This window comes from Arachis ipaensis, chromosome B4, assembly GCF_059453495.1.
Source record: "Arachis ipaensis isolate K30076 ecotype BB chromosome B4, ASM5945349v1, whole genome shotgun sequence".
Taxonomy (NCBI): domain Eukaryota; kingdom Viridiplantae; phylum Streptophyta; class Magnoliopsida; order Fabales; family Fabaceae; genus Arachis; species Arachis ipaensis.
The window spans coordinates 10939527-10941563 of record NC_142439.1 but is presented as its reverse complement, the minus strand read 5'-3'; the positions used below and the strand labels follow the sequence as shown (position 1 = coordinate 10941563).

Below are 2037 nucleotides of genomic sequence, written 5' to 3'. Positions count from 1 at the left end.
TGCTTGTTGGATGATATGGAAGTGGAGAAACCTTGAGGTCTTCTCTCCTCCTTATGTAAGACCCAAGAACGCTGTTGAAGTGATTAGGAATTCCCTCAATAATTACAGGAAAGCGTATGAAAGAAGAAGTCAGAAATGCACAATAAATGAAACCAAAAGCCAGGAAGGTATATGGATGCCCCCTCCTATTGGGTGGGTAAAATTGAATACTGATGGAGCAGTTTCAAAATTAAAAAATATGGCTGGGTGTGGCGGTTTAATCCGAACGTGGAAGGGGGAGTGGGTTGCAGGCTTTCAAGCAAAGATAGGCAATACTCAAGTTTTTCAAGCGGAAATGTGGGGAATTTTTTATGGTTTACAAACAGCTTGAGACTTGGGAATAAGAAAAATTATTGTTGAAACAGATGCCCTAGAAGTTTGCCAACAGATTACAAAAGGAGAATCTCATAATCAATACAATTCTCTTCTTAGAAAAGTCCAAGACCAGCTGGCGAAACCTTGGGAGGTTAGAGTTCTGCATATTCACAGGAAAGGCAACACCTGTGCCGACTGGATGGCTAAGCATAGCTTGAATAAATCATTTGGATATAATTTCATTGATAAACCTGAGCCAAACTTAGAAATCCTCATGGAGCAAGATTGGAAGGTCTCTAGACCCACTAGTCAAATTAGTTAGTTTGCTTTTGTTGGGCTTAGGCCCCATTACTTTACCAAAAAAAAAAAAAAAAAAAAAAATAATAATAATAATAATAGCTTGCTGTAGTGCAAAGAAAGAAAATGCTTATTGTAGATATTTACTTATTTAACTTGGAATATTTTAAAATTCTTTGCACTATGATTCAACAACAACCAAATTTGAAAAATCAAGCTTCGATAATTCTTAATGGAAAAGTCTAGGGACCAGTAACTTTGTTAAATTCTGGCCAGTATGTAACCAGTAAAGAAAAATGAGCCATTGGATGAAATCTCACACTAATCTCACACCATTAAAACTATCATTGATGACTATTTGATGACTACAAATCACAAAAGTTACTACCCCTAGCATTCCTCATTTTAAATATCAATTTTGCTAGTTGCAACATGTCACCTCATGAACACATTTAAAAGTACGGAAGCTGAAAATAAGAATATCCTAACATATGGACGTGCTTTGTCTATGTCTCTATGATGATATTCAAACCACATTTTCATATAGACATAGTGCCAATAAAGTAAGATTAGAATATCACACAAAATGATATGATAAGATTGCGGCATGCACTAGTCTCTCATAAAAGTGAAATAAACCATAGTCAAGATAACATATGATTTCAATATATATAATGTTGCTATAGTTGTCACATATATTATAAGAAGCCTCAAATTTTAGAATTATGGACTCATCACTTTCAATGATAATGAAAAACAACATAGTGAGATTCTTCCTTATGTTGTGCTTTGCCCTCTTCATTGTGTTTCTGACGAACACAATGGAAAGGGCGAATTACTTGTTTGGAAATAATGAATATTACGTTCAAGTGATCAATGGATTTTCCGACAATTCGTCGGTGCCATTGGTCATATGGTGCTCGTCGGAGGAGATGGACCTCGGCGGACGTGCGCTTCAAGAGCATGATGATTTCAGCTGGACCATGAGGCCTAGCTTTTGGGGTGGCAACAATGAGATGAAGTGTACCATGAAATGGGACAGCACAAGAAGGAGCTTTGATGCATTCATGGCTTCTAGGGACACTCACCGATGTGGTGCTTATAGGATGTGTTATTGGATGGTAACACAAGATGGGTTCTTTTTCAGCAATGATCAAGTCAATTGGAGCATGGATTTCTTGTGGTGATTATATGAATCATATATGCTATGGAAATGGAAGAGGAATGTCAAGAGTTTTTGTATGATTTAGAATAATTTTTAAGAGGGTCTTTTTTATGATCAGTACAAATGCATGTATGTGGAATTTGTATTGTTTCATTTGGAATGTTTTTGTTGCCATGAGTGCTTTAATTAGATTAGTAATCTTAATTCCATTTCCATTGCCA

General features: G+C 36.1%; 1 protein-coding gene across 1 annotated transcript; it reads left to right on the top strand.

The window, feature by feature from the left end:
• Nucleotides 1–1309: 1309 nt before the first annotated feature.
• On the top strand, nt 1310–2037 carry LOC107638840 (Plant self-incompatibility protein S1 family). The gene has a single exon (XM_016342237.3). It carries the CDS (start codon nt 1377–1379, stop codon nt 1836–1838), a length of 462 nt encoding a protein of 153 aa, XP_016197723.1. The 5' UTR covers nt 1310–1376; the 3' UTR covers nt 1839–2037.

Excerpts from the sequence above, each read along its gene's own strand:
- LOC107638840 (XM_016342237.3), top strand. The coding sequence starts at position 1,377 with ATGGACTCATCACTTTCAATGATAATGAAAAACAACATAGTGAGATTC.